The following is a 25,795-nucleotide window of genomic DNA, read 5'->3' as shown; positions in this document are numbered from 1 at the left end:
CTGGGAAAGGTCTTCACCTGAAGGACTAGAATATTACACAAGATACTTCCTAACAGAAAAAATGGCCTTACAACACTTAAATAAAGCATAGTTCAGTGTCCATCAGAATTATTACACATCTTTAATATTTGCAGGGAGTGATACAAGTTTTCAAGTCATGACTTGATGCCTTTTACAAAAATTTCTTTATCTCCCTCTGATTTCATTCCAGCTGGACCATCAGGGCCACACAGAGCAGGGTCTGTAGAAGGCACCTGTACTGAGCAAGGCTATTCCTTAACCACCATCCTCCAGAGGGTCTATTCAACTATTTTAGTAGTGTGCAAATTGAAAAAGCTGAGCCCCTATTCTGAGTCTAGATGTGCAAATCACTTCTAGAATTCCAGAACCTGCATTACACAAAGTGTCATATGAGGTGGGCTGAAGAGGAAATAATTTCAGTTGTTATTTATTTTACCATTCCTTCCTTCAAGAGTTGCTTCAGTGGCCAAATACTGCTACAGATGAGGGCTGCAAAACTACTGCTCTGTGCAGATCACTCCAGACTCCAACACAAGTGCACATACAGACAGTTCACATTTGATTGCAGGATGAAATATCACAAAGATATCAGCCAGAAACCCACCTGAGCCAAAAACCTGTACACAAACACAGGTTTGTTCTGTCCAAAACGATAGACCCTGAAAATACTCTGGATGTCGTAGGATGGGTTCCAAGAGGCATCAAAGATGATGACTCTGTTGGCAGCCACCAGGTTTATTCCAAGGGAACCTGCTTTAGTGGATATAATAAACAAGCGGCCTCTGGAACAGAGAAGAGTTGCAAAATTTGAGTATTTTGGAAAACAGCTATTGTTGCTGTGTTACTATGGAGTTGTTCATGCACTGAAATAACTCAAAAACTTAATTAAAATAATATATTAAGCATAAAACAGATGCAGATCTCAAAAGAACAACACTTTTACCAAAACATATATTCCCAAAAATACAGATCAAGGTCTTTTGCAAACGAACTGTTAACAAAAACTGGAGGGGAAGAAAGAACTTTTGCATTTTCAAACTCTAATAAAACTAGTTATATCAAAATAAACCACAAATTTAAACAGGCAGATGCCATGCTATTGAAACTGCTTCCTGGTCTGCAAACTTTCAGGATAACTCTAGAATGACACTGTTTTTCTGATATATCTGCTTTTTTTTGAAGGCCATCTCTCTCAGCTTCAACTTGAAATCACTTCTTGACAGGTACTGACAGAATAAACTCTTTAATAGTAACACTGAATGAGGTTGCTTCTTAATTTAACTTTTTTCCCCTGCACATTATAAATGACTGCAATATAACCACAGACTTTATTTTTTAAACAAAGCTGGGAAGGTGAAGCTCCTTACCTTCACTTAACTTGTGCAAGCTTATACCTCTCAATCCAAATATGAATTCCAAGTGTCATCTTGGATGAGCAGTGGATGGCTGGGAGACAATTCTGGAGATAGCTGACAGAGCCACATGTTTCTGAGTGGCCCAGGGACTGCTGCCTCCGGGCCAGACCCCACCGGGCTCTGACTTGCCTAGGTCCTTATATCCTTTCAAATCATTGTAATAAAAATATCTTCTCTGGTTTAAATTGGTTACAATCTAAAGAACTACGAAACTAGCAAGGAAACACTGAACAAGTATTGAGCAGTACTAATAGAATTAATCTAAAGAAGTCAGGAACATATGGCTGCACGTATTTTGTGCAAGTTCTGACAACACTGTGATAATTATTTGCCTACCCTTAAGGTAATTAAGCTAATACAAGTACCAAAGAAATAGGTAACAAAAGAAAGAAAAGGGGGAAAATAAAGCACCTATATCAGAAAAGGTCTCACCTCACATTAGTTTCATCATTAAATTCTTCAGCCCATTTCTTTCTTGACTGAGCTGTAGTTGAGCCATCCAAGCGATAGTAATCGATGTTTCTGAACCATTTTCCCTCACCTGTAAATGTAACAGTCAAATTATTAAAATGCTGAGGGTGTAAGTACCCAAACTGGTAACACTGGATACACACAACTCCCCAAGTAGTAAGGAACAAATATGGAACATAAAATATACTAGTATGGCAATGGGAAAAGACTATTATTGGTATTCAAGACTGAGAATGTTTTTGCAGCATACAGGTGCTTGTCACGGGCCTTCTGTAGTAGAGCTTGCATAACAAAATATAAAATATGTATCGTGACAGGAGATAACAGTCACTGCATTTGTGATGACAACCATCATCCACGAGCCTGCAACAGCTTGTACAAACCCTACACAGGTTTTGTCTAAAATTATTCAAAACCAGAATGAAATGAATGCCAATATCATTTTACCTCGTAAAAAGTACCCAGTATCTATCCCTACCCATTTCTTCTTAAGATTTTGTTGGTTTTTTACAGAAAGATGGATTCATATTCAATGAAACTCCTCAAAGCAGTTTTATACAGATTGGAATGTAAAGATAGAAATTTTTAAAAAATGTTCTGAGCTTAAATTTAAATTGAAGTATTTGAAAAAATACCTGAGCTTTTTCGGGGGTCATTCCTCTTATTTTTCACTATTCTATTTATATATATACATTTGGAGGGATATGCCTTAGCCTAACTTGGAGTCAAAGTTAATTTTTAAAAGTAGTTACGTGTAGCTGCAGTTAAATCTAATCTTTAGGCATTACAGCACTAATTGTACTTTCCAACTATCTGTGTAGCTTCATGTTACAGCACGAGGGTAAGTCAGTCTCTCCCACACAACCAGCATTTGTAAGGAAATGCTCCAAAGGAGACTTCAAAAGTCAAGTTCTAATAATTTTGGGACTGAAACTCGGAAAAATCTTTGAATTTAATTACCTTGTGAGTTATAGCAACTTCTTCCCAGACTAGGGGAAAAAGCTACAGCTGATAGATTTTCTTCTCTCCCCAGTTCACAAGTAACCTTTCATTTTCTTTGGCCATCAAGGTGTATGTACACAAAACTAATAACACTGAGCCATCAATCATGAAGAAAACAGCATTTCTGAAGACAGCATTGCTCAATTCAATCAATTATGAGAAACAGATTGTTGTTCAGGAAGTGAATCTTGCCATGATACATAATCTAATTGCTTACCAGAAGAACTACCACATATGAAAAAACCCCACTCCTTAAAACATCTTCTCCAACTAAAGGCACAAACTGCCCCAAAACCAGACAGCTTGTAACGTCTGAAGATGGCAAAAGCTCAGAAGAGGAAGCAACAGCCAGAAACAATAAATCCGTGAGAGGGAGATGTGGAGTCTCCAGCTGACTGTGTCTGCAACTGAGCCACCTTCCTCTTATTTCTAAGTGCAAACACACCAAACACTTGCACAGGATGTTTGAAAGGGATGGCAGACTTGAAGGAATTCTACACTGCACATGTACTGGGAATTGAAACTCCACATAAGGATCAACTGCATCCCCAGGAGCTCTGGGAGCATCTCGGAGTAAACAGGACAAACATCCTAAGCAGAGGACGAGTGAGACATTCCTTGGCATTTGAGCATCACTAGGATAATAATTAACTCAATATTTGCTCCCTTATGCCCTACATATAAATTCATATTTTGCACATTTTACACACTGGTTTAAAGTACCCTAATTCTTTCATCAGCTCTCCCCCAGAAGGAAGGATCAGAATTTGCCACAGATCAGAATGTAACATCACTTTTATAAAGGATTTAACAAAATGCCTTCTCTCCTCTCAGATGATGAACATTTAAGCTGCTTAGGCTGTAACAAGCATGGATGATACAGAATGAAATCAGAAGCAAGAGTCCATAATGGGATAGCAGAGACCACCTGCAGGGGAGACCAATAATCCTGCCAACTTCAGGAACAGTCCAGAGCATGCAATACTTCTTTCAAATCCACTCCCTGTGGACTGAATAGAGACTTGTAAAAGAGTTATGAGGTTGTTCAAGGAGACACTCACCTTTATAGATAGGAGGCTTATCTCTGTCGGTTTTCTCCCTGTTAGCCAGCTCCAGGAAATCTTCTATCAAATCCAGAGATATCAGGGACTGGCTGAACACTAGGCTGGAAACAGAAACAGGAAAACACAAAATTCATCTCTGAAGTTATTTTATTTATTTTACTGTTTGGTTTTTCTTCCCTCCTCCCTTTGAGACAAACAGCCCTTCTAGACACAGGTGAAGACTTTGGTGGAATCTTGGGCATGTGTGGGAAAAATCCCTCATAAAAAGGCATGTAGCCTTTGCACATCTGCTTCAGAAAACAGCTACAGCATAACCAAGAGTGAATTCAGAACACTGTCAGACTACATATTTATAAGGTCATTAGCAATATGTCTAGAACTGACTTACACTTTGTCTCCAAGCTCCTCTGCCATTCGAAGAATTTCGAAGAGAAGCACCATTTTCCCAGAATGTTCCAACACTTCAGCATCTGCATCAGTGACAAAATCTTTGTACCAATCTGGTGCTGGGCTGCCAGGATTGGAAGAGGATGTAGCTTTGCCTAAAAAAAAAAAAAACACCAAAACAAAATTAAAGATAAGAACACAGTCTCCATTTAAATGCTTTGAAATGTCCAAACAGACTTGTTTCCTCATTATTAGATGTAAATGGTATGAAAAGAGTTAAAGAGACAAAAAACCCCCAGCATTTGCACTATTAGCAATTACAAGGCTGCACGAGAGGTAAACTTTTAAGTGATCTAGAGACAGAAACTCACCCTGCCTATAATGTAATTAACACGTTTAATCTCTGTGTCTTACATACACACACTCCTCCCTTACACATTTACAATATGTTTGCATTAGTCTGGAGACCAAAAAACCCCAGAGTTCTCACCTTAACTGTCCCCAAAAAATTCAATTACTTAAGGAAAATCACTAGACACACATGAAATGACAGAATCAGAAAATTACCTCTATAATTCCAGATACAAGACAAAATCCAGATTATTAAAGAAAAATCAAAAAATGAATCATGCAGCTTTAAGAAGTTTGAATAACAATCTTTAAAAAGGGCTTGTATTCCTGTTGCATCATATCTGCTCACTCAACATCCAATTCAAATTCCAGGTGCAACAAATCATGACATGTATATTTCTTAATCTTTCCATTAATCTTTTAGCAATATGTTAAAAGAAGATGAAAAGCAGCATAGCTCCTCAGTTAAATTTATATCATTTTGTATTTCTAAATTAAAAAAAAAATCATTGTGCAGCTTCCCTGCCTCAAGACCCCTAAGTTCTAAATTGATGCCCCTTGTTTTTCCAGGATGAGTGTACCATTAGGAGGAGCAGGAGCTGTAAGTATGGAATTAAGGAATTTGCCATTCTGCAACACAGCAGAATTCCTGACAGTCCTCTTCAACTGCCTTTTTCAAAATGAAGCTGCCTCACATTTCATTCATTCTGGATTATACTCACCTTCATCTGACTTTGTTGATGATGGGTTGTTTGAAAGATCTTCTGCATTTCCTTCTCCACCTCCACGAGATCTTGAATTCCAGACTTTAATGACTTCAACATCATTATCACTGCCACTTCCACTTGAGCTACACTCTTTCTTCACCTTTTTCCCCTTGGATTTTTTTTTCCTAAAAAGGTAACATTACACACTCCATTTTTTTTTAAATCCCACTGCTAGAGAACATATTCTAACAGATACATAAAATAAAAAATAAACAATCACTTTTATAGGAGTCACTTCAGCTCTATTAGGAAAATAAATCCATCAAACAAAATAAAAGCTCAATTACTTTGCATAATCATCAGAACTTAAGCTCATTGAAGTTTCTTCCGAGTCTGAAGCTATGAAGTCATCCATGCTGTCTTCATCAAAATAGCCCTCAAAAGAGAAAAAAACAGAAATTATTACAGATATTCATCCAGAAGCTTTTATTAAACCTTCAGCCAACTGCTTAGCCTTCATTTAAACAATGGTAAGTTCTACAAGGGTTGGCCTTAAGAAATATTTTAACAATGACAACATACCCTGAAGGAAAAATATGACAAAACCAGCAGCAAAGATACCCCACAGCAACAAAGATTTCCATTAATTTGACAAAACCTTACCTATAGTTTGGCAAAGCTTATTTGGAAAGTTCCCAATAGAAAGTATTTTGATATATCTAATTTACCTTATTTTCTTTGCTAATATAGTCCAGCTGCAAGCACCAAGGGTGAGTCCAGATTCTGCTCAACATCTGGAAATCCTGGAAAAGTTTAGCTCCAGCTTTGCCTCTTCCACCTTCATTGCCACCACCTACACCTGACAATAAAGTTCAGGTTTTAGAGTGGAACCTTGAAGTGAGTTTGCCACATTCTGTTCCCCCTTTGAACAACCCACCAGTGCAGCACTGAGTGTTCTTTCCAGATGCACATCATCTTGTAACATCTCTTGTAAAAGAGCTCAAATTACTCAGTCACAGGCATTTTTTTTTCCTAGTTAAAGTTGTCAAAATTAGATTTTCTCCTTTCTCTAAATAATGAGAAACATGATTACATTTTTACATAAAAGCACATTTCTCCCCAGTACAGGAATGACTCCAAATCCTCTTAAAAAGACATCCATGTCTATTTGGGTTCTGTAAAAGCAGCCCACGGTGGAAAACACAAAATAACATTGGCATTTAGGTTTCAATGAATTTGGGTTACTATTTTTATCTACCTTTATCTAATGCCTTGTAATGCTACAGTATTCTGCAACAAGAGAAACCCTAAAAGAGCCCAGCCTATTTGTTCATTGTGGAAGCACAAACTAGTGCAAAGTAGTAACAATGTTCAGAGAGTTAAATTTCTTTTTTCTAGTCTCGATTTCTCATTAAGCACCACATTAGGTTCCTGAAAGAGACTGTTTTTCATATTTATTATGTGCATAATTTAAGGCACGTAGACCTGCAAGAAAATAGTGTTTATTGCATCACAGTTATCAAATGTCTACAATAAAACAAGCACAAAACTTATTTGGTGCATTTGCTCAATGCATAAGATAACCCCTCTAAACATCTACAACGTATTTTAAGCAAGCAGGATCTCGCTGTGTTTAGTCCCACAACTTGGAGTATCCTCCTATCTGTGCTTTGGGAAATGGAATTGTAAGGATCACAGAAATCCTTAGACTTGACTTCCCTCATCATGAGCTTCACTGAGGAAGTTGACATTACCAAGTTCCAATTTAACAAGTTCTACAGACTTTTAAAACTCTTTATAACTTAACTAAATAGAGGCAACAGAAAACAGAACTGCTCATTGACAGGGAGTTGAACAGGAGCCAGAGTGTGCCCAGTGGCCAAGAAGGCCAATGGATCCTGGCCTGGCTCAGGAAGAGTGTGGCAGCAGGAGCAGGGAAGTGATTCCTGCCCTGGACTCAGTGCTGGTGAGGCCACCCCTGGAGTGCTGTGTCCAGCTCTGGGCCCTCAGCTCAGGAAGGACATGGAGGGGCTGGAGCAGGTCCAGAGGAGAGCAACAAGGCTGGGGAAGGGACTGGAGCACAAGTGCTGTGAGGAGAGGCTGAGGGAGCTGGGGCTGTTCAGCCTGGAGAAGAGGAGGCTCAGGGGAGACCTCCTCACTCTCTGCAACTCCCTGACAGGAGGGGGAGCCAGGGGGGGTTGGTCTCTTTTCCCAGGCAACCATCAGCAAGACAAGAGGGCTGGGTCTTCAGCTGTGCCAGGGGAGGGTTAGGTTGGATATTAGAAAGAAATTCTTTACAGAGAGGGTGATCAGGCATTGGAATGAGCTTCCATCCCAGGAGGTTTTTAAGATGAGACTGGATGTGGCATCAGTGCCATGGTCTGGGAACCACGGCGGGGTTGGATCAAGGGTTGGACACGATGATCTCAGAAGTCTTTTCCAGCCTGGCTGATTCTATGATTCTATGAAGCTGGCAGTTCACCTGGGAGATCAGAAACTGCATTCCCCAGAATCTAAAGGTGTTGAGACAACACAGTGAATTCCATACTGCTATGAATCACAGACCAATTTGAGATACAATTCATTTTTCTAGTAATTAAACTTGGGAGAATAACCAGAACAGAAAAATATGGTTTAAAAAATCCTCAGTGACAAGCATTTTAAGACAGGTAGTTTAACAAGTGCAAAAAAAATATAATAAACTGGTCCAGCAGACTATGTAGGACATTTTGTAACTGCTGCAGAAAGGGAATGCCTGCTTCATGCTTTACAAAAAATCCTACTAGCAGTGCCTTAAACCTTCTTGACTATGAAATTCATTAAGTGAATTGCTTCAGAAGCCAAGAGCTGCAGCTGAGGGACGTGGCTGTGTGAAGCACAGAGGTACAGAAAACCTCCCCAGGTATTCCTGGAGATGACCATTCCCACAGTGTGTGTGGGACATGTGTCACTGAGACGTTGATATCCCAATACCTTGATATACTAAAATTACAAGCTACAGTGGCTCATCTCTAATGCAGTGAACAGCACACCAGCCCACAGTAACACATTTTAGGGTTGTGTTTTTTCCCCTTATACACCTTTTCAATTAAACAAATTTACATTTTCTGGGGGGAAGATGCAAATTTCCAAGACAGACCAGTCAAGATCTCACTGAAAGCTGATGAAGAGTACAGTCACTGTGAAACCTAAACTTATGGGTTTTGAGAGGAAAAGAAGAGACAGTTCCACAAAAGAGCCAATATTTGACAAACAACAGCTTCAGCTGGCATAAAGGCAGAAGGGAACTGCAGGGCTTGGCTGTGCTTACACCAGGACAGCTCAATTCAGTATTCTCTCCCTCCAGTCTTACAGTCAATACCTTCTTCTTACTCTTGGAAGACATAAAATCAATTATATTTTATACTTAGAAAAGAAAGAAATATCTATGAACCAAAACCTGAAGGTGGACTGCTGTTAAGAGATACAAATATTATTATTCTTTCTCAAAAAGCCCAGATGTTTTGCTACAATTCAAGTGTCAAGAGCTAAAGTAAATCTTAGGGGAAGCAGAAAAATACATCCACAGAGCCAACAACACATCTAAAAACCCCAACCTACCAACTACAGCAAAATGCACCTTATTAAATGACCATCAGTCTTGTGACCAGAGAGAACTGTAGGCACATACCTGTCAGATGATCCAAGTAGTACTGGTACAGTTTGCACTGAATAGGAGTCATCCGAACCTCCAGAACATACTCATATTTCGGAGGGAGGAATTTTGTTAATGCTGTGTAATCTTTCCTCTGCAATTTTACAAACAGTGCTTTAGTCACATAAACACGAAAATGACTCCCGAGAGCTTAAGAACTTTTGGCATCTTCAATGCCAAATGGATAAATTACAACGATTCAGATGCTTTCCAACCACAAAGGGGGGAAAAATAACCCATGAAATACAACCCAATTACAGGCCCTGTCAGCAGGAACCCATCTTACCTAGTCAGTGTGGTTACATAGGCAAAAGTCTGTGACTTGTTAACCCCATGTCCAGTTCCAAGTCCTTGCAGAGTTGACTGCAACTCCAGTAGCTGCTCTGGGAACTACTTTTGTGGGTTTTTTTATAATACTAAAACCTTTTCTGCGAAAGCATGTCAGGCAAGTGTGAAATACTAAATATTTAAGTGAGAATACTAAAACCTTTTTCTGTGAAAGCATGGGTAAATCAAGCAGCTAATATCAGTGTTCGTATCATGGAGGAACTCCCACTCAGGATAACACGTTTTCTGAATACTTGCTTGGGGCGATGCAGATTTTACTTCTATTTTAATTTTTTGACTGTTACAGAGTCTACGTCTCCCTACCCCCACTTCAACCAAACGGTGATTGATCTTGACCAGAGATTGTTGTACATTCAGGAGTGAAGTGACCTTGATCAGAGCTGATCTGCCTGTGCTGTGCTGCACAAACCCCAGGTTATCCTGCAGGGCACCCTCAGCAACAGGAGCCTGCGGGCAGCTCCCACACGGTCCAGCTGATGGTGACACCTCATGGCTCCTGAGAACATCCTTTGGCAACAGAGTTGTTTTCTTGTAAGGCAGTGATACAGTAGCTCAAAGAGCAAAAGGGAAAGCTGCTCTCCATGGACAGGATCTGCTCCTGTGGGCTCCACCCAGTGCTGCCCAGCACCCGAACACACATAACACTTACTTGATATTTATGCTGCTCTTCCCATTCTGTCTTTCAGTTTGTGTTCCTGTACTGCTGTATAGAATTATGCACATCATGCTCTCGGGACTATTCCTATTTCCAAGATTTTATGATAGGAAGTCTTTTACACTGCCATAAAGCTCCTTATTTCTCTGCCTGAGGCACTGTCCCACCACGATCATTTCACCCAGCTCGTGTTCACATGGATCATTAAATCCACTACCAACAACTGCCCAGCCAGGAGGAAGCACTTTGTGCCTACAGGGTGTCACACCTTCGACTGGGCTGCTGAGGCCTGGTGTTGGAAAGCAGAAGAGCAGGAACACCCTGTTGATAGCCCACAAGGTGCAGGTTTTAACTGAAGGGTGAAGAATCCAGCCTTTATTCTGGAAGTCTAGGCAGTTTTGCTTATTTTTTTTTTAATCTAAGGTCCTTAGGATAACAAATTCTTCACTCTTTTGGACCTGAATAATTTTCTTTCTCTCCTCTTCCCCATTGTACTGATTATCTCAGACCAGAAAAAAGAGGAATTCATAACCAAGTGACAAACTATGGATCACCAACTTTCTGTGCAGATTTTAAGGCAGCTGAGTTTTTAAATATGTATTCTTTAAACATGCATATCAAATTAAATAAGAATATTTCAAAGCAACTAATGCCCCACTCTATCATAAAATTTTGTAGACCCCTAGCAGGAAACAGTTGTATTCTTCAACACATGTATATGTCCTGCTTAGGATATATATATTTCTTAGTTTTTATCCAAGTGTCAGTGTAATTTTTTCTACTCACAATAAATAGTGCAGAGATCTAAGACTCAGTGAAAATATAATAAAGTCAAAAGAGTTAATGGAGCTCTCAGATAACAAGTTTAGAGGCCTTTGGGTGCTTTTATCAGGATGAGATGAAATCACTCCTCTCCTTCCCTGCAGTTAAATGAAATGTGTAGCTAGAGCCACACTGTTCTTACCTGAACACATCCAGCCAACATCTCATAGAGGATGTGTGCACGTTTCTTCATCACTCTGACGTCTGCCAGAGTGGAGTCTGCGCACTGCCCGTTCTGGATCGGGTTTATGAACCGATTCCGGAACTCCTTAATTGAACCAAGTAAATTCTCCTTAATAAAGTTAACCATGCAGTGATCTAGGACAAAAAGATCACACTTGAATTGTTCAAAATGGAAAGCACAGTACTGGGATTAATTCAAACAGAAAATAAATGTGTCATTTCCAAATATAGATACCGAGAACTCACAGGCAGCTTCATTGTATCAAATTCTTTCCTCTTAATCAAACTAAATCTATCTTTATCTTGCTGACAGACTGAAGTATAATCAAGGAAATAAATGCTTCTTAAACCAGACAACTACTCACATTCTATAAGATTATTTTGCAGTGGTGTTCCTGTAAGAATTATTCTTCTCCTAGACCGAATAGAATTCATTGCCTTGGAGACAGCAGATGCTTCGTTCTTCAGAATGTGTCCTTCATCACAAACCACAAAGTCAGGACCTAGAAAAGAAACAACATTAGATCTCCCCCATACTTTATAACCACAAAGAAACCGACAGACTAAAGAACCCAAAATTTGTTCTGCTGATGTTATTAACTTTTTTTTAAAACTTGTGTGTGTGTGTGTTTTATGGTGGGGTTTTTTAGCACCATTTGGGTTCTCACTCAGCCTGTGCACAAGCATTACAGTAGCCATTCTGGTAAACAACAGGTTGTTGCTTGTGAAGTCTTCATGGGAAGGATTAATTACAGCTTTGTAATATATTCCTACTAAAATGGTCCATCCCTGCAGCTGTGAGTGCATGGCTACACCTCCATCAACCCTGTCAAAACTCTGGAAAACTATTCCTTCCCTCCAGCTTTAGGCTGCCATCTACTGACACTCAGGCAACCCCAAAACCCACCAAAATTCAGGTCACCTGCAATTTTTCATTAAGGCAACAAGTCAGTATCAGTAGGGATACACAGTGCAATCAGAAGCCTTGATAAGATAAAACACAACCAAATCTGATTTGAAATTACAGACAAGTGAATTGTCACCTTGTAGCTGAAAGTCACCTCAGAAAGGTCCTCAGCTTTCCTCCAGAAGATAAACCCAAGAATGTCAAAACCACACCACAACACATTTCCACAATATGCAAAGCCACTCTGTTAAAATTAAATGTTATAGTTTGGGGTTTAAGATAAATAACACCAAATTAGGCACAACAGACTTACACACCCTAATTGTTTTCAGATTTGGGGCAATTTCTGGAAGTTCCTTTTTTGAAAGGAGTAGTAAAAGATATTCGAGGATGCCTCTAATAACTTAGAGGGAATGTTTTACGAGTTCTAAACCCGACCTCAATTCCAACAGTACCAACCCCGCAGTCAGGGAAGGCAAGCTGATGCACCTTGGAGAAAAGCCATAAGCTGGGTTCAGTATTTAGCTCTAAAAAGGCTGATATTTGAGGTGGCAAAGGGGTGTTTATCAGCAAGGACAATCCAATCTTCTATAACTTACTAAGAACAGTTTTCTTCAGACGAGATTTAAACTGCCTTGTAAAGAAGAAAATTAATTCTAGGGCAGTGATCAACAACAGAGAATTACACCTCTGACCCCTCACATGATCTCATGCCAGTGCCAGTCACCTCAATTGTACCATTTTAAGGGTCAGAAAGTGGTTTGAACCTTACACATTAACAGAAAAGGAATCAAGTAAATATTTATTTCCAAGGAGAAAAAAATAAAAGATTCTTGAGCCAAGTCTAGAAGACAATTCTGAAAATCCACATGTGAATTCCAAACACACTTAGGCTTGTCCAAGCCTACTTATTTCTGAATTTTCACACCTGCCACAGAAACATTTCCCAATATTATTTCACAACTTTTGTACCTTCCCAGTTTTGACAGCATGAAAAGCACTGAGTGGCTACATACAAAGTCCTCCTTCCATTTCAGCCAACCATCTCTAATACTGACAGATCCTCTCACCTGTCCTCGTTTCATTAAAGACTGTGATCCATTAATATCTTCAGATAAGTGAATGACAGCAAAAATACAAAAAAACCCTCCTATCTTAGTACAATTATTTGTGCTTTGTTTGGCAGGCACTGATACTTTGAACTAACATCTTGGCTCCAAGTCAGCAGCAAGGATTTTCATAAATGTGTGGGTTTTTTTCCTTGTTCTTAAAAAACACAAATACAAGTCACTACAGACAGAACATTCCTCAAAATATTATAAAGGAATGTAAAACTTAGAGGGACCTCAAGGGATTAGTTAGTCTATTTTCTCCATCTGAGATAAGAGTTATGAGAAAGGGACAGACAAATCCTCCCTGACAGAAGTGGCAAACACCATGACCTCTCTCTTGCTAAAACACTGTGCAATAACACCCAATTTAAATCATCTCTGTTGCAAATCCGAATAAATTCTGCCCTTTCCTTTCTCCAACTGATGTCAAAACCAACTGGTAAAACTCCTTTCGTTAACCAGCTCTTACATGACGGAAAATTTGTCATTTAGTTGTCTTTTTTCTAGGCTGAAAAGCCTTACTCTTGCAATCTTTCCTCAAAAATCAATCTTCATCTTCTTATCCTTGTTGTATTTGCAGGTGTTAACATATTGAAACACATAAAAGATGGATATACAGAGATACATACACACAGTTCTCCTGTTCCTCTGAAGTCTACAAGAACTTCATACAACTGCCAATTGAAGAGCAGTTTCCAAGTCAAACAGTAAAGGAATTTTTATTAGTAGCAACACTTAGAAAAAAATAGGAAGTTTCTGCAGTGCTGCGAGCAAAGCACAGCAGTGATCCACAAACCAACAGCACCTCCACAGTGGCACAAAGCATCATGGAAAACCATTTGTTGCTCTGCATGTGTTTAAAATCCTGCCATTATTTAACATAGCAGAGCTAGCTAATTAATGAAATCAGTTCTCCACCCATAAACTTTGGCTAAACCTCTACACTGCAGCACAAGCTTCTACTATACAGTATGTCATACCCCAGCAGTGTTCACTTGAACAGACACATATCATTAAATCAGCACTCAAATACCAATTTGCAGCTTTTTAAATGGAAAATGCTCCCAGGGGCAAAGGTTTTCCTCTTTCCAGCCACAGCAGTCAGCCAGCACATCACTTCTACCCTTGTCCTGCCAGCCTGCTGTACTGTCCATGCTAAGAAATAAATAAGTATCTTGCAGTGAACATTCTCATCAACTTAGCCAATCCAAATGGCTCCACAAACTAATGGATAACAACAGATGGACACTTCTGGTTTTTGCAATTAGTTAAAATAGAGGAAGATCTGAAACAGCACGAAGTAACAAGAAATACCCTCGAGCTGCACCAGGGGAAGTTCAGGTTGAATATTATGAGAAATTTCTTCACAGAAAAGGTGGTCAGGCACTGGAAGGGGCTGCCCAGGGAGCTGGTGGAGTCCCCATCCCTGGACTGTTCAAAAAAAAAAAAAAACAGACTTCCCAATATGGTTTAGAGGGCATTTGGTTGAAGGCTGGACTTGACCTTGGAGGTCTTTTCCAACCTTAAAGATTCTATGGTTCTATGAAAATAATTACAGAGTTATTTCAAGGTTCATTTTCCCTATGGTCTGATTCCATCCCACCAACCCACGAGTCCAAGAAGAGAATGAAACAGGAGGTTCCATGTTCACACTTTCCATGAGGAAAAAAATCCACGAAAATCAATCACATTTTATTTCCTCGCTGCACCAGAACATGACCCCCTGAGTACCAAGTTATTTTCTTGTCACCACTACTTTGAGACAGCAATTCACACTTTTCTTCTCTGGCTTTGACTTTCCTGACAATATTCTCAAGAAATACAATATACTGAGCAAATCAGACACAGAATAACACTGACAGCATGGGGTTCCCCTACACTTTTTTTTTCTGTTTTGGTTTCCTGCTGGGTTTTTGGTTTGTTTGTATTTAGTAACTACAACTTTAGGAGTCAAAAGACCCACTGGTAAGAAGGGCATTTCCTTCACTGCTTAAATAATGTGTGTGGAATCATCATGACCACAAAAATAGTTCACCAGCTGCTGTACTAGAGCTTCCCTGACTCCACAGCAATTATATGATTTTGTGAGTCAAGCTGGCAGAAAATTAATTAATGTTTTAGCTGCTCAAATAGGCTTTCTGCAGCACTGGAGATGCCAATTCCACTTGGCCAATGCCAATAATCACAAAGTTATTTTCCCCATTAGAATAAACTCTTTGTCAGTCAGAACAAAATTCACAGTCCTACTATTAATTGGAACTTCACAAAATCAAGCTCACCAAGTACAGTTATCAACAAGAAAGAGAAAGGGAAAAAAAAAAAAGAAAATCAATCACACAGTGTCAACATAAAGTCCAGTCAGATAATTAAAATCCAAGAAAACCCACCTCCATTTACCCCAACTACCTATCTGCATTCTCAATTTAAAGAGAAAGGCAGAGAAATCCCAAAGTTACAGCAAAGGTGCCTTTCAGAAACAGTTTTTAAGATACACTGCATGCTGCATAACTAAGTCAGTATCAGGTGCCAGTTCAGAATCTGAAGGGAAATTTTGCTATTTTGGTGAAACTTGCTAGTCCTAAAATTTTTAGTTCTTTTTTGTGACCACCTGATAGATCAGTTAATATTAACTTGGAATACTTTCAAGTGCTTCCATACATGTTGATGTAAGTTTGCTCAGTTCAGCTCAGCTCAAACCAGACATCTGCTTCTCAAGACTAAAAAAATAATTAAGTGCTTTATTTGAATTCACTTAATTAGTACTTAATTAACATTTGCTTTTTTCACTCTTCTGAGGCACAAATTCAACTATTTTCCTGTGTAGTTGCCCCCTTAGTGAGAGATTTCTATCAAGGACAAAACAGTTCCTGGTTGTAACAAATTAGCAGGTGAAAATACCCTTAGGTTCCGGACATAAGGTTACTTTAAATCACCTTGCCAACAAAGAAATGGTAGAAAAAAAACTTAGCGGGAAAAGTTTCCAGGATATATTCCTGGGGTCATTCTTGCATTTGATCTGTTACAAAGACTTCTGTTAGTTATAAAAGCAGATGGGGAAGTTTCTGGACAAGAACTTCCATAACTCAGAAAAGGCAACAAAGAAAATCTGATCAATCTTACTGATGTTATTATTTGTTTACTTTGCTCCCGGGCATAAACCGGGAAGTGCAATACATACAGAATGTGTTAATTTTCACTTACCTGGATCAACTAATGCTTTATTGAATATTTCTTTAAGTTTCCTACTCTTCACATTCCTGCCTTGTGCCAGATTTCGGTACATCTCGTAGCCTATGATCATCACGCCCCCCTCGTCCTGCCAGTGCTGCAGCATGTAGCTCCTCTCCTGAGGCCGCTTCACGGTTGCCAGCTCACAGACCTTCCAAAGGGGAAAAACAGGCTGGAATTCCTCTCACAATACTGCAATGCCGGTGTAACTTCTACTATTTAAGACTTATTAATGCAAGCAGATTTTTCACATTCCTTAGCCTATATTTTGAGTGGTGGAGCTGCCCGACCACGTGTAAACCATTCAATTATTTCATTTTTAAGAAAGTGTTTTTAAGTCTTGTACCTCTAGTCTTTCCTCATCTTCTAAACCTTCTTGCCATTTTTCAAACTCGTTCAGCCAGTTCAAGGCAGTGTTCAGTGGACACACAACCAGAGCTGTCCGAAAATCCAGCTTGTCACACAGCAAGACTGTGTGGAGAAAACTTACTACCTGCAAGAGTTAAAAACAGAACACTAAATAAACCACTAGGGATTCAACACTGGGACAGAAAGATACAAGTATCTATTCAATTATGTAATTAATTACCAACAACAGACTTGTTTAAACATGCTTTTTCTGTTTTCAACTTGCTGCTTAAAATTTAATACAGGTGTATTTTGAGTTCATACACTTCTTACTCTGTGTTACATGGCTGCACACATCCTTCACATACTGAGCTACAGGCAGTTTTGAATTGCTGAAGGATTTCATAAGTAGGGAACCCTCCCTTTACATTTCACCAATCATCTTCATAAATTCGAAATTTCTATTAGGTCATTTTTAAGCTTTCTCCCAAAACTTGCCCAAAACATCAAATAAATTCACATTCATGTTTCTTGAAAGAAAATTTCAGTCTTAAAACAGTTTTTTGCATTTTTTCAATGTATTGGCAAATTCTCTCAGAGGATCTCTGAAGCAGGTTATGGAACTGTTTTCCAAGGATTCACCCTGTAGCCAGCCTGGCTCTATGTTGCAGATGACAACACCTCCCTGAGGCCTGAGAAATACCTGAAATCTTCTGGGTCACTCAGTGCTGGGCCTGTTTTGTGCAGCAGTAAATGAAGGCAGGACTAGAGCACTCAGAAGCAGAAGAGTCAGTGATCTCCAGCTCTCCCACCTGACTTTTAGTGGTGACTGCACTCTAATCTACACTTCTCACAGTTCTTTCTGGATAAAATCTTGGTATCTGGCAACTCCGATTTAATACACTGTTCAAAGGAATTTCTAACTGCACGACTATGCTTGGAACACAGGGCAACAAATTGCTTTTAGCTGCTGCAAGACAAAAGGAGTCACTGGTTGTTTTGTGGTAAGACTAAAGCATCTCGTGCTCAGATGCAACAAGTACCCACGAAGACTCAGCACCCAAGTCCTGCATCCTGGCCAGCAAGGCCCCAGTTGCCTGATTTCGCTGATCACTCCTGACATCCTGCTCTGCAGTTTGCAAAGTCTGCTGGAACTGATGGCTGATTCAGCTCTTTTAAAGAGCTAAACAATGAATGCCATCATAGAGCACAGCAGAATGACTGGCAGATGAATATAGAGGGGAAAAAACCAGCTACCTAAGCTGTAAGCACCAGCCTTAAAAATGGTTTTTGTTGATATGTGTTTGTAACTATGGCTTTCTTTGATTATCAAGAAGTTACAGCCACAATACTAGTCATTAACACATATGGGTCACATAGAAAAATACTTTCTGCTGTGAAACATTTCATTAAACCATATAGTGCATAAAACATAAGTATACAAAGTCCCTGAGGCAAGTCCTGCAAAGCATTACAGATCTCCAGTAAAAAGTGCAATTTACTCCTGTAGAATCACAACATCTAAGTTAGAAACAAGCATGTAAAAATATACTCTTCAAAGGTGATCTTCAAAAGTGTTCTATAGAATTGTAGACTGTCAAAATACTGTGTCTGTCTCCCCAGCTTCCCTAAACAAAGCAAAGCTGTACATACTGCAGCTGGAGTTCTCAAAAACCTGCTGTCCACATGCTGTGCACCACCAACCAAGACTGCAGCTTAGGCTACCTAAACTGCACATACAGCAAATGACATCAGTCCCTCTGATCATCTACAGCTCTGTGGCACTCAAACCCCCCAGGTCCACCAGAAAAACCAGATTCAGAAAACCACAAAACCCAAGCTTCCCTTGAGCCTGTTCTTTGCAGAAGAATCCAAGGGATTCACAGAATCTGAAAATGTTTTGCCAGTCAAGGCATTCCTTGACCATATCCTACAATCTGCTGGTACACAAATATTCTTGGGACCAGAAAGTCCTAAAAAAACACTGTCTGAATTAGGTCAGAGAGCAGGATTAGCTATTTCTCATGTAACTGTGCTGTTTGAAGCTCCTGGTTTAGAGGGCAAACTCAAGGATCAGGAAGCCACCTGAGCACAGCCAAGGCCAGCAAGGAATAACAGCCACCTCCTGCTGGATTCACTCTGAAGACTTTCTCCTGGAGCACACTGCAGGGCTCTAAAAATAATAACAGTGAAAGGCATCAAGCCAAGCCAGGTCTGCTCTTTAGCAGCATCCAGGCGTGCTGACTTTGACAAACACCAATCAGGAAGGCACAGTGAGCACTACTAGTGAGAGAGTAAAAACTACAGAGATGCCTCATTCCAAACACTCAGGTGTCAAAGACTGACTGCTTGTCACAGGACCTCACAGCATTTTGTTTGCCAAGTGACTGCCAAGGTTGCAGAGCTGGCTGCAGTCACTTGCAGACTATGAATCCGTCTAAGGCACGAAAATGCTGAGCCAAACTCCATGGAGCTTGGAATTCCAGGGCATTGATACACTGAGCTGTTTAGGAATGAACAGATGCTGGGCCTTTGGGTCAGGTGACAGGGCTTCCCAATCCAGTGGGGAAGCTCTCACCACAACTGACCAAGGTGGAAGAGGATGGTGAAAAGGTCTACCTCATTGTAGAAAAAAACAACCTCTCTGAGAACCACCATTGCCAAGCTCAAGAGACTGTACTCCAGGGAATGGGCAAAGTGCATCCACACTTGGAGGATGTGAAGAAAGAATTTAGAATGAAGTGCTGCACAAGTGCTGGCTGCTAACGTGATCTAGATTTGCTGGTCAAACTCCCCAGAGCACCAGGAGGATCTCCTGAAAAGGGACTTTGGAGCTAAGAACCACTCCCAGCACAGGGAGGCCCGGATGGATCCCGAGCTGAAATCGGTTCTTGTCAATCCAATGTCTGCAGAAGCTGCAATTGCATTTCTAATGATTCAGCTCAAGTTAGAGATCAAAAAATTCACAGCAGATCATTTTGCTGACCAGTTGTCCTGATAAAAATGTGGGAATATCTCCCTCCTCCAGAAATGAGGAAATAGCATCAATGAAGGCCAACGGCAGGGAGATCACAGTGGCCCTGCTTTTCTGACTGCCTTTTCAAACACAGACAAGGCTGTCACCTACCTTTCTTCTTCAGAGTTCTTGAAAAATCCCCTTCCTCTTTCCCAGAATCAGAGGGAAAGGTTCTTCTGACAAATGACTTCTGCTAAAGGGATCCTTGGGAAGAGACCAGGCAGCAGAGCCAGACAGGCAGCTCACCCCAGCTCTTTGCTCACAGGATGAGTGGTGGTGCTACACCTGGCTAAATGCAAACCCAGAGCTCATGAAGGCTGACTGATGCTTGGAAAGAAGCAAACACAAAGGGAATTCAACACTCCTGACTACCCGGAAAAGAGCATCAATATGGAGATGCAGGGAAAAGAAAACTGGGTTTGATCTTTCACCTATTTGAAGGTCAAAGGCATAAGCTCCTCCAGAGGCCTGCAATGATTGCAAGAGGCCCAAGAGCAAGAGCTGTGAGCATTGTCTGATGAGCTTCAGCAGAAACATTTGAAGGCAAGGATTAAGCTTCCGCTATTAAGGACTAATAGAAATGTCAAATTGCTCACTGTGCCACTTTTAACACGGCAGAAGAACCACTTGGATGAGACCCAGAAATACGGAGATCTTAAGAAATGCTACAATATTCTGTTTTCAAGATTTTTACAAAGCAGTCTTCAGCAGTGTAAAGGAACATGCCCTGAAGGGACAATGAAAGCTTGAACCTGAAGATGTCAGGAAGCAAAGAACTGGAAAAAAAGAAGTAAAGTGAAAAAGGGGTTGAAATTATGTCCTACAGTGAACTGCCAAGGCATCCAAGTTTCCTAACTGCTCCAAAAATCTGCATGTACATAAGAACAATTACTGATGGGAACAAACAACTCTGTCCCTCAGCCCAGAAGTGTCTAAACTGCAGCAAAAGCACAAAGCATTGGACTTTAGGCACTAAAAGTCTGGCATTTAAAAAAGCCCCAAACCCAATAAGCTTGTACTTTATCAGCACAGCAAATAAATTTAAAAAACACTCAAGAAAACAAACAGTTCAGGGAGAAACACATGAATGAGGAAGACACTAAAATTTAAACACAACCTGCTTAAGATCATTAAACTGTCTTATAAACAGGTTCCTGAAGTCTGTCTCCTATCACTGTATTTTCTTGTTCTGAGTTGCAGGGGAGCTACACAGCACTTGGACCTTTTCACATGAACATCAGTGATTACCTAATTGAATTTTATATATTTTTAAAGCAGAGAAAGCATTAAATGTGTATCAGAACCTTCATAGCTGTATGCTACAAACACAGCTTCTTTCTCAAGATCTCTGCACAAAACATTTCCTCAAGCAACTCTCCTTGAGTCACTACCTGTGAAACAGGAAAGCCATCAAAACTGGCTTTTGCTGCATCAGCTTTTGAGAGGAAGCCACCGACCAAAAAATGAGATGACTTTTGTTCCTTACCTGTAATGTTTTCCCCAGGCCCATACAGTGAGCAAGAATGCATCCAGAACCAGGAGATGTCTTTGTTTTTTTTACAGATTCACAACAGCAATCCCACATGAACTGAACACCTGAAGAAAATTATTGAAAGTTCTTACTAAACATTCATTTTACCGAAGTTCAGCCTACAAGAAACAGGTGTGCTCATTTAAAGGTCATGGTAATGCTTAGAAAAGCGGTTGTTAGGATAATTATTGATTCCTTTCTGTCCAGTGAGTTGTGATCTTTGTCAAGTGGGGTGATCTTTGTCTTGAACTTGATTATATTCACAGTTTCACTGAAGATGTAGCAATTGGGTAAGAAAATATTACTGTAAGGACTGCAGATGACTGGGGACAGGGACAAAAGAGGGAACATTCTGGTATCTGCCTGTCAAGGAGTTTTTCTCGTGATTTAATCCAGGATGCATAAGGTGTTGTGCCCTTGGAGAGAAAAAAAAAATTATTTTGTTTTAATCTCTCTTTCCTTACCATCTACTTGGTGTGGTTTCAGTCTGGTAACTATACTCCTGTGAACCTGCACTAATGGTTCTTTGGTTTCTTCATCTTCATCTAAAACCAGCTTAGTTGTAATGGGACATTTCAGAGGTGAAGCATCTTCTATCTCTATCACCTATAAACAGAAACAGGGCATCACAGGAATAGTTCTCATATGATTAATGCCAAGCACTCGAGAGGCACTAGATTTAACAAACTGGGAGTCATAACTTATTTAGTAAAGAGAAATCTTCAATTCTTTACTATGCACCACAACTCACTCCTGCAGAGTGTTTTTCCCCATGAAAAGTGAACCAGTAGGGAATGAAAACAGCTTCCTAAAGCTCACAGTAGTCAAATAAAACTTGCCAGTGTTAACCCAAAGGAAACTGCAAATAAAACTTGTGGCTTACAAGGCTGCATGTAAGTAGTTTTCAAACGAATTATCAGATTAAATTCAGGTAGAAATACCTGTCTTAGACATCATCAGTTCCACCTCCCAGCATTTCACAAAGAAAACAGACCATACCTCTCTCAATTTGTCTCTCTCCCGTTCTCTCTCTGCTATACGTTTTCTTCTTTCTTCTTCTTCTTTAAGTGCATTCTGGGTTTCTGTTCTAAGCTTATCATCTTTAATAATTTTCCTTATTTTCTTCCTGCCTTTTCCAGGAGATTTTGAATCATCATTGTCCTCATTCTCAGAATTACTCTGTTAGAAATTAAATAAAGTGTATACTAGCAAGAAAATTACAGCACAGACCATCAAAACTTCATTCTTAGACAAGCCCCAAAAAATTCTTATAAACACAGGTGAAGTTTAGCTAATAAGAAAAAAGATACCTTTTTTAAAAGTTAGCCAGCATGACAAAAGAAGTGCCACCTTAACTGTAATGTACTAAATACTAAAGATAAGCCCAGCTGTGCCAAGGCAGTACTGAAGGCACTGTTATCATTTACTAGTAGCTAATAATAATTAATAAAGAACTATTTTTCTATTATAGTGGTGCTAGATCGGACCAGCTCTTACCTGCTCCACACAGGAAAAGAAACCCTAGTAGTACTAAACCCCTAATCTACTATTTGTCTCGTTTACATTCAGATTAAAAAATCCATTTATTTAAACATCATGGATTTTTCTCAAGATCTAGACAGGAAAAGTTAATGGTGCCATTTTACAAATTTTAGCCTGAATTAACACTGAAGAGTTGTAATTTTTTACTGTACTTTGTGCAAAGCTGTTTGAGATACCCAAGTCCCTGAGCAGTGGAGAAGAGAGACATTTATTACTTCCCATCTATTACTTCCAAACCCCACGTGGTACCTTATTGTCATTCTCACTTGACGAATCCTCTTGAACCCTTATTCGCCTTCGTTTCTTCTTCTGTTTGTAACTGCGCTGGTTTTCTTCTGCCTCAGCTTTCTTGGCAGATCTAGTAAAAAATGGCAGTATTACTGACTAACAATAATAAAATTGTTCCTAACTAGCAGAATATGCACTCCTTTTGTGCAGTTTCAAATTCCCTCCTCCCTCCCCCTCAACTCACCGGACACACAGCAATGGTCTATCCCAGAAAACCCCACGGAATCTCAGAATTGGTAAGCATTAGTTTTTTTACTGCAATCCACCATCCCTTAGTTGACAGTGATGTGTTTGGCATAAAAATGTTCATTTTTTCTTAATCTTTTTTTTATACTGGCTCATCAAGTTGTTGTGTGCTCCCTCCTGCAGTACCAATTCACAATTCCCACGTTTGCAACGAAATTAATTAGCAGATACAGAATGACAAACAAGTCTCATCAAGGGTTTTAAGAACCAATCCAAAGTCTTTAACTTTTACCACGTCCCTGCCTAAACTGCAGTCTTAAAAACCAAAACCCAAACTCAGGATAAGCAGAGTTTTATTTATACCTTGTCCTTGGACGTTGGTCATCTTCAGACTCACTGACTTCTTCGCTCACTGCAGACTCGTGGAACTCGGAGTCATTGGAATCGTCGCTGCTCACTTGAAAAACAAAACACCATTTCAGGTGGAGCCTCACTGCAAAGTCAGCAACTTCCAATGGTTCAACAAATCGTTCAAGACCAACAAGCACTGTCAAGGTTCATTTCAGACAATATCAGACCCACTAAGCACAGCAATAAGAAGCAAGAGGAATGGTAAGGGGTACGGAGTAAAAAAGCTTAATATTGAAGCACTAGCTGAGTCCTGGGAGATGGTGTATTATGCCAACAAGACTTGAGGTCTTTATGCATGAATATATCTACATACAGTTTACAAGACAAATGACAAAGTATTATATCAGAAGGTAAAGACTAGGTGAGGAGGAGAGACCTCAGTGGGAAGAGTAGAACTGCAGAAAACAGAAGATGATTCTTAGTTAAACAGAAGCTTTTGTTTCAAATGTTTTAGATGTCATTTCATAATCATACTTCATGAAAACAGCCCTTATTTACTAACAACATATGCAACGGCATTGCTGCATTTGTGGCCTGATGTTTCTTCAGGTAATGCAAGTTCAAAACTCACTCAAAGGGCAATTAAAAATACACCTAAACTAGCACTATTAGGCAATACTCTCATAACTAGTTTTAGGAGCTATCACTGGCATTGAAAAAGGTAATTAAGACACTAGAATGCCATTTAGCACCTTTAATTTCAGTTTGACCCTGAACAGTGGAAAGTTTAACTAGGTTAAACTTCAACCTGGGGTTTACATACTTGGGGAAATGTAACATTAATAACATAGGCATAAAAGGCAATGTGAAATACAGTGTACTGTTCTACTTAAAGGTAGTGAACTTAAAAGGCTGACACTAAAGTACCCTGAGAATCAGCCTGGTTGCATCTTATTTGCACATTGCCACTGTAATTTACAGTTACTTCTCCTGAAAGAAATGTTGTCAGTAATCCCATAAGGGAGGAAAAGCAGACGTATACAATCAGATAAAAATGACAGTTTTCATGAAGGAAAATGCTAAACAAATCACAACTGTTATTCTGTGGAAGCCCACAAAAGCTGGCTGGCATTAGTGCAACACCGAGGACAGGAAGGTCCAGGGCACTTTTCCTGGCCATGGGACACTGTCAACACCTGACAGACTCTTTGTTCCTGCCTGCAGAAATGCAAACCAAAGCCCCAGGCAAGGCTCATCTCACAGTGCCATCTGGTGCTCAGCTACAGCCTGCAACACTGCAATTCCAGCATGGAGAGGTTCCTCGTGCTCCAGGGCCTACCAACAGTCCAGGGGGAAGAGAGGAAGTACAGAAATGACAGGACTGATTTTCCCAGTTTGGACATCTGGGCTTGCCTCTGCTCTTTCAGATGAGTATTCTAAGACTCCACAAGATTAATCCAATTCAGAGGTCAGAGGAAGGGGAAAGAGCTGCACTTGTATTCAACATTTCAAATAAAACAATTTATTAATCAAAGATATGGGAATCCTAGATTTCATACACAAGGACGTTTACACAGATTTTAAAATCACAGTTTGAGATCTCCGTTCTGAAAAGCCTTGGACTTATTTTATAGAAGCAAATACTTTTTATGACAAAAAAGGTCTGGATTATGTACCTTTCCTTCTATTTCTACGCTTCCCCCCTTCTTTTTTGTCTTTTCGTTTCACCACCTTTTTGTCTTCACCAGATTCCCCATCGCTCATGGTGAGCTTGTGCCTCAGCAGCCTGTGTCTGTATCTGGGCTTCTTGGATGATTCTTCTTCCTCTGAATCCGATTCAGAATTACTTTCTTCCTTTACAGACTTATTTTCTTCCTTTTCATTCTCTCCTGTCAGATATAAGAGTCAGTACCACATACACACCAGTCAGCTTTTTTTCCTGACTTAAATTTGGCAAGAGTTGAAATCTGAATTAACTTAGGCTAAATTTTGTGGTTTTCCAGGGCATTACAAGCAACAACATACCAGTTTCCCCAAATGTTAAGTATTTTATGCTGCCTGAATGTTTAAAATGCCTGTTTCAATGACTCTGTTAGCCAAATCTCTCCTGTGCACTTGCAGAACTTATTGTTCTGTATAGATTACTCCTCACAAAGCCCTCAGATT

The 25,795-nt window shown here is 39.8% G+C and overlaps 1 protein-coding gene across 5 annotated transcripts in view; it reads right to left on the bottom strand.

Moving 5' to 3' along the window:
- Nucleotides 1–25,795, bottom strand: part of ATRX (ATRX chromatin remodeler) — an 82,050-nt gene that overhangs the window by 14,751 nt on the left and 41,504 nt on the right. For all 5 annotated transcript variants that reach the window (XM_051789879.1, XM_051789899.1, XM_051789889.1 and 2 more), the window contains 18 exons: nt 25,306–25,518; nt 23,642–23,735; nt 23,054–23,162; nt 22,262–22,441; nt 21,727–21,868; nt 21,218–21,327; nt 16,714–16,860; nt 16,341–16,518; nt 11,486–11,623; nt 11,080–11,255; nt 9,089–9,206; nt 6,147–6,277; nt 5,766–5,854; nt 5,434–5,603; nt 4,362–4,515; nt 3,971–4,074; nt 1,869–1,977; nt 626–803 (listed from right to left, as the gene is read on the bottom strand). In XM_051789879.1, the coding sequence (XP_051645839.1) occupies nt 626–803; nt 1,869–1,977; nt 3,971–4,074; nt 4,362–4,515; nt 5,434–5,603; nt 5,766–5,854; nt 6,147–6,277; nt 9,089–9,206; nt 11,080–11,255; nt 11,486–11,623; nt 16,341–16,518; nt 16,714–16,860; nt 21,218–21,327; nt 21,727–21,868; nt 22,262–22,441; nt 23,054–23,162; nt 23,642–23,735; nt 25,306–25,518 (2,540 nt within the window). The remainder of the gene's footprint in view (nt 1–625; nt 804–1,868; nt 1,978–3,970; nt 4,075–4,361; nt 4,516–5,433; nt 5,604–5,765; nt 5,855–6,146; nt 6,278–9,088; nt 9,207–11,079; nt 11,256–11,485; nt 11,624–16,340; nt 16,519–16,713; nt 16,861–21,217; nt 21,328–21,726; nt 21,869–22,261; nt 22,442–23,053; nt 23,163–23,641; nt 23,736–25,305; nt 25,519–25,795) is intronic.

The sequence above is a fragment of the Manacus candei genome, unplaced genomic scaffold (assembly GCF_025592945.1).
Source record: "Manacus candei isolate 608988 ecotype Guabito, Panama unplaced genomic scaffold, ASM2559294v1 h1tg000003l, whole genome shotgun sequence".
In the NCBI taxonomy this organism is placed as follows: Eukaryota; Metazoa; Chordata; class Aves; order Passeriformes; family Pipridae; genus Manacus; species Manacus candei.
The sequence above is the reverse complement of the archived record's forward strand: the minus strand, read 5'-3'. Positions and strand labels throughout refer to the sequence as shown.